This window comes from Vidua chalybeata, chromosome 5 (assembly GCF_026979565.1).
Source record: "Vidua chalybeata isolate OUT-0048 chromosome 5, bVidCha1 merged haplotype, whole genome shotgun sequence".
In the NCBI taxonomy this organism is placed as follows: Eukaryota; Metazoa; Chordata; class Aves; order Passeriformes; family Viduidae; genus Vidua; species Vidua chalybeata.
The window spans coordinates 60787836-60801011 of NC_071534.1; the positions used below are offsets into that span (position 1 = coordinate 60787836).

Below are 13176 nucleotides of genomic sequence, written 5' to 3' on the forward strand. Positions count from 1 at the left end.
GAGCACGCTATTTTTCTTTCTCTCAACTACTCATAAATATGCTTATCACAATTAAATGACTATATAGTCTATTAATATCCTAATGGTTTGAGTATTCCTCTGAAGTCCCACACTTCAGTCTTGGAAAACAGCACAAAGCAGCTCAGCCTCACTATCCACCTTTAAATCGGTGTTTAAAACCAGTGTGTTTCTTTTTTCAAAAATAATATAACATTAAAATTTAATTATCTGCAGAGAACTTGGAAAAATGAAAGAAAAGATGATTCAAAAACTTTTTGGGAAATATCTAAGCTATCAATGCTCATATAAACTGAAGCTCTAACAGGAGATGTCTTCAGAATACATTGCTGCAGAAGAAATTTCTCAGCATCCTGGTAACATTTACTGAAGGTTTTGGTGACTAACACAGACTGCATGTCTGATATAAAGTCACAATAGACATACCTCAAAGTGACTTTTGCTTCTAGTATGGGTGTAAGTGGTGTTTACAGCATTAAAACTTAATTTTTGGAACACTGAAAATATAAGTGAGTATTCTGAAGTGCAAGCCATAATCAAACTGCATGCTTCTTTACCACTATGGTTTAAACACAAATATAAATTAAAACACAACTTTACAGACACAATTAATGCACTTCAGAAAGGCATTTTTGCTTAGGAAATAAGCACCTAATTTATGTCACAATGTCAAACATTTCTATCTTTTAAAATATACTAAATATGTATAGCCACACTTTCTACAAAAAAATGGGTTTATTTTGACCTTAATGCAGACATATAACTGCCATGCATTCATTTCAGTGATCAAACAAATAAAAAAGTAACTTGACTCTTAAACAGTTTATGTTTACAAAGAGCTTCTTTCATCAAATCTGTTCTTCAAGCATCACCAAGAATCACTTAAACTAATACTCAAATGTGCCTGTTTCTGGCATATGTAATAAAAGATCGGTCCGAAATTGTCATGTCTTTACTATATATTAGTGGAGATCTGAAAATGAGACTGTCTTATGTAAAAAAGTAAGAATTTTGGTAGTAAGAAAGAAGGGGAAATATGGTAGAGACACCACTACTAAAATTTCCACGCTTGCCATTTCTAAACCTAAAGATGGTTTTGCTAGCCTAAATATTTAAGTAGAGACATCATTTCAGTAGTAAGGGGTGTGGGAGGGTAGGGGGTGGGAAGTCCTATTAATTAGGCAGAAAAATTTTTGTTGGACTTCTTGTACCTGACAAGTGAATAGAGCAGATGTCTGCATGTTTGAGATGTCTGCTGAAATTGAAGCTGGAGGTGGGAGAACCACGAGAGTCTAGTTCAGATCCAAATCCTGAAACAAGGGAAGGGAGGGAGAAAGAGGAGGAACTTGGTGTTCTTTTCTTCTTCCCTTTAAGCCTAATGGTCCTCAGCTTCCTGATAAAGGTATCTACTCTAAATATTTTGGTATCCCTGAACTCCCTTCATTCTGTCATGTCACGAAAAGATCAGCAGTAGGTGACTTACAGAAAAAAACTTGTGTCTGTCAAGGTACGTGTTCTTCTCCACTTTGCTATTTGAGGATTTAATGTTCCTCTTCTCAGGTTGTATTGGTGCCATATGTTGCCATTTGATCTTGCTGCAAAGTAGGGTGCAGGAAAATTTTGCAGAAGGAATCTGATTCAAGGTTACACTGTTATGCTCTATAGGGTTTTACGGGCAAATCTAGGGACTTAGTAGAGGAGTTAATGGCCACAGCAGCAGAAACTGGTTTATGCACATTTCTAGATAATATGAGGAGATGTTTATCTCCTGGCTCCTTCCCTCACAGTAATATTATTCTGAGGAGTTTTTGTTCTTTGCTTCTCTTCCCAGAGGAACTCTGCCTGAGAGCCCTCCTAAGCCACAAATCCTGGCTGCCATGGTCCCAAATGCTTCCTTGAGAAGGGAGGATTTATTTAGGGCTTTTTTTTACAAGCATAAATTCTTCTAAGGGACGTAGATTATCTGATGTGTAGGTTGTTCACAAAAACAACCATGTTAAAATATGTTAGAAAACTTTCCATTTTTAGAGAGAGCCTTTGGTGGTGAAATACTTTGAAGGGATAAGAAGGAGCTACTCTCACAGGAGATTAATTAGGTAAAAGCTAAGGAGCAAAGGTAGAAATGAACTGTGAATTTCCATAATGGATAATTTTTATTGTTCAGAATAGTCACATCTAAAACAAGTGTGGAAGATCTGTAAACTGTCAGTAGGGAGTGGGTTGACTGAAGTGGCAGACAGGATCTCATGAAAAGAAATGCAAGATGATGCAAGTAAGGAAAAAATAACCCTACCTAAGATTAAGCAGAGATGAGTCCTAAATTAATTATTATCACTCAAGAGACCTTGAAATGTGTGCTTACTTCTCTAAAAACATAAACTCATTAAAACAGTCAATATGACATTAAGAGTTGTAAAAGAGCAACAAGTGAAACAAACTATTGCTTGTTACTGCTATGCACCTAAAGTCTGAGTATTGCTCAACGTTTCAGTATCCTCATCTCAAAAATCATAGCAATGAATTCGCAAAGATTTGGAGAAGGGAAGCATGGAAGTCAGAAGCAGAAAACAGCCTCTGCTCAAAGGAGTTGTCCATGAACTCATTGTCTACACCTTGCAAAAGAGAATTTGGGGCAACCTTCTGGAGGGGCAGAAGACTAAAAGGATGCAAATAGGGATTCGATCAGTTAATGGGGGTGGACATACTGCTGATTAAATCAAAAAACCTTGGCTGGGTTGACACAATGCCTGGGAAAGGTCTTGTCTGCTGTAGGTGCTGTCCTTTCTTCTGCTGGTCACAGCAAAGGGACAGCAAGGAGCTCTGTGGCTAATTGGTCTCTCTCAGCAGGAGAGACCAAGGCAGCTCTCTTCTTGGAAAGAAATCTGCCATGTCTGGCATTTAATTAGGGTTTTGTTAACTTACAATACTTTCTTTTTTTTTCCTTAAATTGCATCTTCAGTGTCTTATTTTTATCTGAGCAGAGCATTTAATGATGTAACTTTTAAAAGAAGTCCCAAATTGCCTGACTAGTGATAAATGTTTCCTATCATCCTTAAAAATTTTTACTAAACTATTCATGCCTCTTTTAACAATTCACCACAAGCTGTTCTCCAAACATATGTATATATTGAAGAGTGGCAACATGTGCCTGGATGAGACTTTGCAGAGAATCTCATCCACTTATTTCAAAACACTGAAATAAGTGAGTTACCTGAGCAGCATTTAATATTAGCCGCAGGCTATACTGCAAGACTTGGATTTGTGACTTTTTTTTTTTCAAGAAACCCATTGATTTTGCTAAAAGTGAATGTAGAAAACAAGCTGCCTTTTTGCAGAACAATTAATTTCTTGCTTTTCTCAGACTATACAATGAATGAGACTACAAGGGAAAAATTACTGTAAACAAGGATTAGGGTTAGGTTATATATTAATACATATTTTTAATTGTTGAAAATATGGGAAATTAGTAAGAATGTATTTATATGTATACAAACCACACAGGACTTCAAAATAGACATAGAGGGTCTTTTTCTCCAGTACTATCAAGTCATGCAAAATGTGATACTCAGGAGTGAGCATAATCCTAGACCCAAAATAATCCAGCAGAGAGTACCCCTGCTGCAGAAACCTTATCTAACAAAAGATCTTACAATGGAACGTAACTTTTCTGCAGTGTATTTTTCAAAATTTTGTGACTTGGGGAAGATTTGAATCCTGAGAGCACCAAAGCTTCTATGATATTTGAAGTCATTAATCTGTCCTCCTAAATCTTGCTCAGGTATTTACAACATTACAACACAAACTGACCCAGAGTTGGCATGTAGCAGCTGAGGCTTTCCCAGTTTGTATTTAATCGTGCAATGATCAGCTCATAGCTCATTAGAGATAAATTAAATTTAAAAAATAAAAGACAAAATTATTCAAAATAAATCTTTGCATTTAGAAAGCAGATAAGGTCCCCTTTCAGAAACTTACATTTTCTCTATATTAATATTTTTATTTGATAAAAATCACCCACTTTTGCTCTCCATTATTCAAATGAATATGTTTACCACATCTGCATGCCGTTACCACCAGAACAGAGCACAAATTTTGTGTCATTATACCTGAGTGTCCATATGCTTGGGTCAGCCGTACGCAAACCCAGAGCAGTTGCTGAATACAGATACTGCTTCTAACACCATATATATCCACAGAAACACAGGAGGGTGCTTGAAGGGACCTCTGGAGATCACATAGCTCAACCTCCTGCTAGAGCAGGTTCACTCAGAGCAAATTGCACAGGATTGAGTCATATGGGTTTCGAATATCTCCGGAGAAGGAGACTTCACCACCTTTTGGGGGCCTGGTCCAGTGCACAGTCACTCTCAGAGGAAAGAAGATTTTCAGAATGAACTTTCTGTGTTTCAGTTTGTTCCAAATGCCCATTGTTTGGTTCTACTCTCTTGACACTCACCCTTGAGATATTTGTATGCAATGGTAAGAGCCCCTGTCAGCCACCTCTTCTCAAGGCAGAACAGGCCCAGCTCTCTCAGCCTTTCCTCTAAGAGAGATGTTCCTGTTCCCTAATCACCCTCTTAGTGCTTCACTGGGGCCTCCCCACTCGTTTCATGTCTTTTATGACTGAGGAACCCAGAACTGGACACAGCACCCCAGATGTGACCTTTCTAGGGTTGAGTAGAGGGACAGGATCACCTCCCTTGACCTGCTGGCAATGCTCTTCCTAATGCCCCCCAAGACACCACTATGTTTCTTGGCCACGGGGACACAGTGCCAGCTCATGGGCAGCTTGTTGTCCAGCAGGACCCCCAGGTCCATCTCCACAGAGCTGCTTTCCACAAGTCAACTCCAGCCTGTGCTGGTGCCTGAGTTTATTTCTCCCTTAATGCAGAATCTTGCATTTGCCTGTTTGAACTTCATTAAGTTCCCGTCCCCACAACTCTCCAGACTGCCCAGGTCTGGCCAGCAGAGCGTTCAGTTTTGTAACATCAGCTAACTTGCTGAAGGTACTCTCTGTCCATTCACACAGACCATTGATGAATAAGTTCAACAAGACTGATATATCTCTCAGCCTCTTGCTTTTTTAATATGAAAATAATTTCTCCTCATTTGAAAGACCCACAAGTCAAAAAGAGTGAATTCTAAGAAAACATTACCATATATAAGGCTTTTCTGATTTATACCAGTATTTTTTTTACATCTATTCAGTATTTCTAGATACAAATGTTGAGACTATGTTTTTTAGACAGCAACTTTCCAGATTTCCCCTCTATATAGTAGCTAAATGTCAAAAAGTATCAGTTAAGGGAAAAAAAAATCTGACCTCTGCTTTATCTATTAAAACCCTCTGGCAGATAAATTCTTGCAATGTTTTCTAATGTTAACAGATACAGACAGTAAGCCAAGCAAATGAGCCTTCCTGAGCCAGCTGTCCTTTTCAATGTTACACATTGATCAAATGAATATTTCTTATATTCTCAATTCTCTAAACATGAATGAGTTCTCATTCAACCAACAGGCTCCAGCATATCAGATTTTAATTGGAAGAATATATTAAATATAAACACCTGTAATTTCATGGCTATGGAAAAATCTAAATTTTGGAAAACTTGAATATGGTGGACTTTCCATCAGGGATAAAAAAAAATTTCCTGATATTGATATGATATTTTATGAGACACTTATTTGGAGAATAGACATCTGTGACATGCTGCATACTTGCATGTGAAAATAATCCCTTTTCTTTATAAGATTAATGAATCTATGAATGGGAACATCCCATTTTGTGCTGACATGGAGCAATTTGCTTGCATAGCACAGGCATAAGAAGCTAAGTGGGAAGGAGTGCACATACCTTAGAAAGCTGAAGATCTAAGAAAAAATAATGGAACTTATAGATTTTAATTCACGCTTCTAATGAAAGCAAAGTGGGCCCTGTGGAATTATTAGAAAAACCTTGGTTCACTTGATGGGTTTGTGCTAATAAAATTCACAGTATTTGTTCTTTGAAAACACGAGCAACACCTGTAGGTCCAAATAATGTATTCAGAAATACGCTGGAGGACAGAAATCATCTAGAGAGGGGAGTAATGCAGTTAAGATCCTCCATTATTTATCTCCAAAAAATATCAAATAGACAATTGAATATTTCATGCCTGCAAACTCCAGCAATGTATTTTAATGATGTTAAAAACCTCTTTGACCTCTTAAGGTTATTTCACTATGAAAATTGCTTATGTTGATTTGAGAAACTAAATCACATAGATATTTCTTTCAGCTGCAAGTTTTACTATCTCTTAAACATACTTAGAAGGTGTGATTTTGTAGCTGAAGAGGCAGAACAGCTTAAACCTGAGTATCACAGTTGCATAGAAATGAGAATCCAGATTCCTTGCCCACAGATTGCAAATATCTTCCATGGGGAACGCACACTGTGGGTGGGTTTTCACTGCTATGCTCCAAAAATGTCCTAGGTTGGGTAGACAGACATCCTAATTTCCAAAGCTCTGTATCCTTCAGAATTTGAAGATTGGTCGCATAAAATTATGTCCCTAACCACCATCTTACCCAGGAAAATCATAGGTGAAACTGCTGCACAAACAACTCAGATCACACAGTTATCACTGATCGATAAACTGGTTTTTATCTCTAAACTGTAAGGAGTTTTAAGAAACTCTGGGCTGAATGGGACTTATTCAGAACACTGTTTTCTGCAGTCAGCAGAGGTTTATCTTGGATTTATGTTTTTTAGTTAAAACTGCATGTTTTGACAAATGAAAGAAACTTCTTTCATTAGACTCTGTTTTATCATGTTTTCAAAATCCAGCAGGCACTGGCACATGCAGTGTAGGGGCAAATTAAATCTACAACTCCTCTTTTGTGAAGCAGGAGGAAGATCATAACAAGTATGTACAGTCTAATTTTTTGAAAATTTTTTATTGATTAGGCCTGCATTTTCAGTTTGTTTACACTTAATAACTGTGCTAATTGACAGTACCTGCTACAGTAAAATTCCTGGAAATCTTGCCAATTTTCCAATTCATTGGAAGTTGTGAGTTAAGTAGGTCTGTTTACAACACATGCTTTCTCTCTAAAAAAATTACAATGTAAAGTGATTTACAGGGAATCACTTATTTTAGTACTTATTTTAGATGAAGCTGCATACCAAACACAAAAATTAAAAATATCAGGAAGATATGAAGTAGGCAGAGACAAGTTTACTCCATAAAACTCTGGGACAGAAATCTCATTCTGGTCATCTCCAGAAGTCTGTAAATGCTTTTCCATAGGGCACAGATACTGAAATTATCTTGATACCCTAAAAATACTTCCCTAAATGTAATGCAAAGTGTAGATTAATTTCTTAAATTTAAGTATTTTAGCTGTAATTTCTCATGTGTGTAGAAGGGATGAGAGCCATATTCCCCTTTAATGTTGGAACAGGATCTGGGGGAAAGCACAATAGTATATTTTAGAGGCAGTGGAAGTTAATCCTTTCGTTAGAAATAGGTCAGGAGCCTGGACAGGTGTATTTTCTTGTCTTCATCTCTTAGCACTCCAAGATCCTCTGCGTGCTGCACTAGGCAAAATGACTTGCTCCTGGATGTACCACTCAAGCACAGCTCTTTATTTATCCTCTTTATCTCCTTTTACTGATACAGTTTTGAAGCATGGCTGACCTTTTCTATGCCCTTGCTTTGCCCTGTAAAATCTCTTCATTCAATCCTTGTCATTCGTTTTCCACTCCTGATCTCCCCATATCAGAACTGTAGGTCAGTTCAAGATAATCCCCTGTGCTGGATTAGAGAACATCCCAAGCAATGCTTTGACAAAGGGGAAACAAAATTTCTACCATTATAGACACAGGGAAATAAGTGTGCCACAAGAATTGGATGTTTAAGCAAGTACCAGTAAGGAAAAATGACATTCATATCTAAAGGCTGGCTCCAAAGTACTTAATGTTAATTTATCAAACTGACAGCTATGACAGTGCTGCCCATCACAAAATGCAAAAAAATAGTTTCCTAATTATGGCTGTAGTCTGACCTCACTCTGTGTCTATCAATAGTAAAAAAACAGCTTTTAATATTTTGAAAATTTCTGCACGGCAAAGGCTGGCCCATAAACCAACTGTAACAACAAACCAGCTGACCAGGACCCTAAACCTCTTGGAAAAAGAGTTTCATCTCCAATTCTGGGAGCTCCTGAGCCTTTCATGGCTCATTCTCAGGTCAGAAGGAGCATGAAGCACTTCTAAGAGGCTGCGTGGGAGCAGTGCAGCCCACACCCTACCAGAGGGTGGAAAAGGGATTTGAGACCTCAGCTGGAGTACTGCTACTGTGACTTCATGGGATGGTCCTACAGCTGCACAGACAGAGCAAACTCTCCTGGCAAACAGAAGGTCAGCTTTTGTGCAACTCCTTCAGCTTCAGGCCAACTGCAAAGCAGCAAACTAAAGAACCTGCAGCTCTGTAGCCAGGAGCAACCTTGCTGGAATGACTGCTTCAGTTTTAGCAATACTTGAAGCACATGCACCTAGTGACACAAAGCGCTTGCTCCTGAACTCCACATGAGCTGTTGTAATCTGTTGGACTGTAAAATACAGTTTAAGTGTGATTTCAACAAAAGGAAAATACTTTCAGTGCATAATTAATTGCCTTTCTGAGTAAAAGTGGTGATGATACTTATTCTTCCAAGACCTCAAGTCTTGCTTTTGCAAGAAAGTAGAGAGGGAATAGAGTTATTGAAATAAACATTCTTAAATCAAAGGAATGCTTCTTCACTTTGCCCTGAGGATGCTCCCAGTGAGACAACTTCCTGGGTGCTGCTCCTCCTAAAAGTGTCTGGCACTACATGATGCTCCCTTTTTTGACCTATCTTGCCCTTTTTGAATTTTTCAGAATTGCTTTGCAATTACAGCATTAACATTACTCTGTGCATGCATGTCTGCAAAAGATCATTCTGTTCCACATGGGGATACTGGAGCTGACAACAAGTGCACTGCCTCTGAAACAAGGGACACTGGAACCAGAGCACAATATTTCACCCAATTAACATATTGCTTCTATGAGAAGGAGTACCTACCAAGGTGTTAGTGTGGTGCCATGCAAGTTCACATTTTGATGGTGATGTATCATATATTTTGGACATTGTACTTCCTATAGCCATTTGATATTTTCCTACCATTGTTATGCTTTCTACCCCTGATTGTGCATTTCAATAAAAGGATTTTGTGTTATTTCAAGATAGAAGGTACCTCAGGAGAGTTTCCCTGTTCTGCCAAAGGGCCCAAAACTTAGATGTTATATTCTGAATGGATGCCAGTGAGTGCTGAGTAAAAGGGGATAATAATTTCCCTCAATCTACTGGCTATGCTCCTGTTAATAAAGCTCAAATTACTTCAGCCAAATAAATATTAAGTAAAGAAAATGACCTCTAGAAAGAATCAATAACTTTTAGATTGCTTTCATCACTGATGGCAGATGATGTAATTTTCAGGATATTTTTTCTACTACAGTTTTGTAACAGAATTTATATAGGAAGGGTATTTTCTTGTCTTTTCTGTCACTGTCTACAGAAAATGTAATTTTTTGTTCACTGTTCTTGTAAACTTAGGATTTGGTATTTTTGGGGATCACTGAAATTCAATGCAGCCATTATTTGATTAAATTCTCTTGTCACTTCCACAGCAGGCTGTCATTTCCCTTTACTATTGGAGATGTTCAACTGAGCGTCAAAAATGACTACTTACACAGGTGCTTGTGGAGAAAGAAAAGCACTGAAAGAACATGTTGGAGGGTAGGAGGCAAAACAGGATCTTGAACCTGGGTCTGTAGTCTTCAAGAGACTATTCTAGTCACAGAATTTTTGATTGCTTGAGAATCTTCTCTTTCTCTTCCTCTCCCCTTTCCCTCTCCATCTGCCCCAACCACAAATTCTCTCTATTAAATAATTTTCTTGAAAAAAATCATGACTGACTTAACTGATTAACATGTATGTACTACAATTGATTATTTTTTTCTTTTCTGATCTTCTGCAAAGAACTTCCAGTTCTTTGGCTATTGTATTCAGTAATGTGAAAACTCAGAGTCCTAAGAGGCTAATTAGCTATGATTTTGTTACAATATTAATTCCAGAAATCATGGAGTTTTAAAATTCAGCTGAGGTAGCATGAAGAGCAACTCTTTTAATGATTGCATGACCATGATATACTGCAAAAAAGTTTTCTGAGGTAACTTGCGATAAGTTGAGATAAGGTTTTCCCAGTACTCTCTTAGCTGCTTTTCAGGTATGAATTTAGAAGTGTGATATTTGACCTTGAAGTTGAAATTGTGATTTTATTTTGTCAGCAACCAGTTTCAGGCAAAAGAAGAGTTCCTTCAAAACATATTTTAGTGTAGGGAAAGCATTGTATTATGCTTCAACTTACAAAATGATAAATCTTCTTACTTCTCTTGGTTTTTCTGTTGTGGTTAGCATTATTTGGTGGGGTGTGAGGCTGTTGCTCAATATAAAGCCTTTTTTGCTTTCTTCTTCCAGAGGCCTCAATTGGGTTAAATGTCATTGGAAATACCCAAAGGTGCCCCTGTGGCTCCAGCTGCCACTACCTGGGTTTGAGTCTTCTGTAGGTCCTGTGTCACACCTGTCTGACCTCTCCCTAGATGTACCCAGGACAGCTCAAGTGGCACCAGATGTCTATATTAAAGCAATAAAATTGACTCACAGAGAAAACTAGTTTTCTGAACAGAAAGTGAGCTATAATTATTAAGGGCAGATCTTGCCACCTGAGTACTACTGAGTACAGAGAAGGTACCTATCCCCCATACTCAGCTGTAATTTTTATGCTGTCTATACTCCACCCAATTAAGTCAGCTTCTCTGCAGCTTCATCTAACTAGTTCTCCCAACTTCTAGTTGCTTCTGCAGTCCCGTAATTGGATAGCTGTTGTCATAGGGTTTGCTGTGATCTAAGCTTTTTTTCAACTTGCTGAACTTCATCTTGATTATTAAAAAAAGTCTAATTCACTTGCATGTAGGAGAATAATTTATTCACATAACCCTACTTGTTACTTACAGTATCTCTTTGAGACAAAATAACAGAAAGTCTACTTTGTGAGTCAATCCTCTATTACTCTGATAGTCAAAGAACGGTGGGAAACACAGGGCTCAAGAGGCCAGAATAACCTTTGGTTTTGTTGAAGACAAAACAAGCAGTGCCTCTGAATAAACATTGAGAGTATCTTCAGTTAAAATCTCTGCAGTGATAAATTATTAGCAGATAGGTTTAAATTAACTATTGGTGTTTTAATTTTTTTTTTTTATTTGGGGCAAACTCAGAGAAAGATGAACTGAAAAATGTGATTTACTTACTTATTGTGGACCCAGACTCGGGCCTGTTGAGGGAGCTGATGATAACGAAGCCAAAGCCTTCGTTCTCCTTGCGATGGATGACCACGTCGCTGGTTTGCAGGCTGTGGGACGCGAAGCCCTCGGGGGGAGTAGCAGTGCTGCCGGAGGCAGCGTGATTACTGTTGGCATAAGTCGTGTAGTCACTTCTTGGAGAGCTGTGGTGCGTAGACACTGAGCCTGGGCTTCTGCCATTCTCTGGGCAGGGTTCTCCTACAACATAAATCACACCAGTGTCACAGTCTGACTTGCTCAGTGGCTCTGTGACTTACATTTGCTAATGCAACGTGAATACAGCTGACTGTCTACACACCAGACTACCCCAAGTATTAAACTAGGAGCTGTAATAGATGCAGAGAGACAGGAATCTACACAGCTATGCAGAACATTCAAGGGCAATCAGATAAAGCAAGCATGAACACTGACTGCTACGCTAGCTGCAAGAGAGGAAAGTAAGAAACAGTGTCTATCTGGATTGCAAAAACATTACCAAGCGCTATTCCCTTGTCTGCTGGTAGATCTGTCATCAAGAGGAAAATGTGACTGTCTAATCCAATAAAAAATTATTTGTGTTTGGATTACAAGAATTTAAGCAGGGAGCTCACAGAGTAATTAGGATTAGCTGCATAATGTTCTTCTCACAAGTTGATTAGCTTGTTCAAAAAATGTTCAAAGAGCAGAGCTGTTATACAATGAAAAATCATCACAAGTAGTTTTTCTGTGGGTATCATAGCAGAAGCAGTGGTCATTTAAAGGTTTGGAGATGCTCTTGTTTAGCAAGTTCAAAAGAGCAGAAGTGAAAATGGAGTCCATGTACACTTTAGTATTGCTTTACAGTAACAAGAACAGGAAACAAGTTAAAACTTGTGGGATTACACATTTTTAGTGTGAGCATTTTGGCAATTGAAAACAGTAAATTTGCACTTCCAGATGGGGAAAAAAAGATTTATATTCTTTGCAGATCTAAGTTTTTTACACAAATCAGCATTTATTGACAGTTTTAATACAGAAATTTCAGATAAATGTAAGTATTATGTTTTCTGTTTGGAACAACAAAAGTGGCAGAGTAATTTTACTGAACACATGAGGAGCTCCCACATATACACATACATCCTAGGTAGAGAGTTTGCAAATTAGATCTCCAGTGTGTGTATATATTAATAAAATAAACAGCATCCAAGGACAAGCTGTTGTTTTCTCAGTCAGGTGTGTTCTTTAGCAGTCCTTCTGCAACTATGAAATAAAGTAATTACAGAGTATAAAGAGGAAGGAAAACAAACAATTATTATACCCCTGAAAATCTCTAAGAGTTATTGAACCAAATCTGCAACTAAATGCTATCGTCAGTGACAAGAGAGTTCTCATTTTCTGGCTGTCATGTTTCAGAAAGCTGAATATTGTTTATGTCAGTATGGCTGCAACAGAAAGGAAATTCTCTTACCCTGTAGAATGACCAAGAGCTGACTTGGCCATGAAAGAATGCAATTGAATGCCATTAAATATAGGAAAAGAATGATAAAGGAAGAAAAGCTTAAATGGCTATTTGACTGTCAACTGTACAATAGATACTCATCAGAAAAATTACATTTTGCTCCTGCCTGTGAAAAAATGGCACTTCAATCCAAAAATCACATTTTCCTAATCAAATTGTTTTCCAGATCTTATGAATTGTGGTTTTCTGTTCCAGATCTGGGTAAGTATATGTAAAAAATGGTAATTCCAGGTGAGAGCTAAGATACGTTTATCAGCTACA

At 37.9% G+C, this 13176-nt stretch overlaps 1 protein-coding gene across 1 annotated transcript in view; it reads right to left on the minus strand.

Annotated features, from left to right (window-relative positions):
* Window positions 1-13176, minus strand: part of MAGI2 (membrane associated guanylate kinase, WW and PDZ domain containing 2) — a 700150-nt gene that overhangs the window by 49542 nt on the left and 637432 nt on the right. The window contains exon 17 of the mRNA XM_053942436.1: window positions 11388-11636. Coding sequence (XP_053798411.1) covers window positions 11388-11636 — 249 coding nt within the window. The remainder of the gene's footprint in view (window positions 1-11387; window positions 11637-13176) is intronic.